Below are 1,834 nucleotides of genomic sequence, written 5' to 3'. Positions count from 1 at the left end.
AGGTACGATTCAGTAGATTCCTGGCTGATCACCTTCTACAGTTTGCCTTTTTCTTGGAGGGCACCACAATGAAATTGTCAAAAACCAGCAGCCCAGGGCTTCAGGCATCATTTCTGTGAAACATTAGCAAACGAAGTGTGTTCTGTTCATTGGAATCATGAGTCAAATCTTACAAAGTTAGACAAAAATGGAAAAAGTGAGAGTTCAAGACAAGTCATAATGCACATGGTGATTATTGACCTCACCCTTTGAGAAATATGCATTAAGACAAGTTTGACACATTTGGGCCCAACAGGAATCCTGTCATCTTGACTTACTGTAGACCCTAGACCACGGAGAAAGACCATGAAGGCGTGGAAATAGAAGTCATCATGTCACAGAAGGGAAGTTATCCTTCCAATGAGACTCCTCAAAGCCTCCTTCAAGTCTCTGTTCCTCAGGCTGTAGATGAAGGGGTTCAGCATCTGAGGGACCACAGAGTACATCACTGAAGCCACAGCAGAATTCCTGGGGGAGTCAGTAAATGCAGAACTCATGTACAACCCTGCACCTGTCCCATAGAACAAGGACACAACACACAGGTGAGACCCGCAGGTGGAAAAGGCTTTGTGCTTTCCTTCTGTTGATGGCATTCTCAAGACAGAGGACACAATGTGAACGTAAGAGAAAATGATCCCAGAGAGAGGAACGCCACCAAATAGGCAAGTTGCCACATAGATCAGGATATTATCAACTGAGGTGTCAGAACAGGCCAGCTTGACAACCTGAGCGAGTTCACAGAAGAAGTGGGGGATCCCCAGGTCTGTGCAGAAGGACAGCCGCAGCACCATCAGAGTGTGGAGGAGGGCGTCCACAGTGCTGATGGACACGGAGACCAGAACCAACAGGACACAGAAGTGGGGCAGCATGACGACTGTGTACCTCAGGGGGTGACAAACGGCCACATAGCGGTCATAGGCCATCACTGCAAGGAGAAAATTCTCCAAGTATGCAAAAACTAAGACAAAAAACATCTGGCAGAGACATCCTGGGTAGGTGATGCTCTGATCCTGTGTCTGGAGGTTCACCAGCATCTTGGGGACTGTGCTTGTGCTTAAACAGATGTCATTCAAGGACAGACTGCACAGAAAGGAGTACATGGGGGTGTGGAGGCGGGAGTCAGAGCTGACCGCCAGGATGATGAGCAGGTTCCCCAGGATGGTGACCAGGTACATGGACAGGAACAGGCTGAAGATGAGGGGCTGCAGGGCTGGGTCCTCTGTCAGTCCCAGGAGAAGGAATTCTGAAACAGCTGTGTGGTTTGTGGGTTCCATGTTCCTGGTGAATCTTATGGAAAATATAAGAGAAAACATCTCAACAGTGTGGACAGCAGCAGCACTTAGGAAGATAACAGAAATGCACATCCCTCGTCCCCAGCCCCAGTTATCTGCTGAATCACCCTCAGGATAAACACAAGCTGTCTGTGCTTCAGTAAGCCCTTGAGAATGTTTGATGCAGTTTGAGAACAAAACTTAAAAACAAAAGCTTCCTCATGGTTATTGTGAACCCAAGTGAATACTCCAACTTTTTTGTGATACTATTTTTTCCCATTTCTTTACACACTGCCCCTCCCCTTCCACTTCTTTCATTGAAATAAGTGGTTCCTGGACACCAGTGCTGTTTCAGGCACTGTGCTAAGTGCTACAAATGAAATAAAGTGTGAGATATTACTTTTGAATTCGGATTTGTCATGCCTTTATTCTAAAAGTCATTGAAAACCTGTAAATCTGTTTTCTAAAGCAAAGGCCCCCTAACTTGGGCTTGCTTCAAAATCATCTTGTCGATTTCATATGCT

The 1,834-nt window shown here is 46.2% G+C and overlaps 1 protein-coding gene across 1 annotated transcript; it reads right to left on the bottom strand.

The window, feature by feature from the left end:
* Positions 1-374: 374 nt before the first annotated feature.
* On the bottom strand, positions 375-1,334 carry LOC101954662 (olfactory receptor 7G2). The gene has a single exon (XM_005332161.3). It carries the CDS (start codon positions 1,311-1,313, stop codon positions 375-377), a length of 939 nt encoding a protein of 312 aa, XP_005332218.2. The 5' UTR covers positions 1,314-1,334.
* Between the last annotated feature and the right edge of the window lie 500 nt (positions 1,335-1,834).

The sequence above is a fragment of the Ictidomys tridecemlineatus genome, chromosome 2, assembly GCF_052094955.1.
Source record: "Ictidomys tridecemlineatus isolate mIctTri1 chromosome 2, mIctTri1.hap1, whole genome shotgun sequence".
Taxonomy (NCBI): Eukaryota; Metazoa; Chordata; class Mammalia; order Rodentia; family Sciuridae; genus Ictidomys; species Ictidomys tridecemlineatus.
Note: the sequence above shows the minus strand (reverse complement) of the source record. Positions and strands in the feature narration are given on the sequence as shown.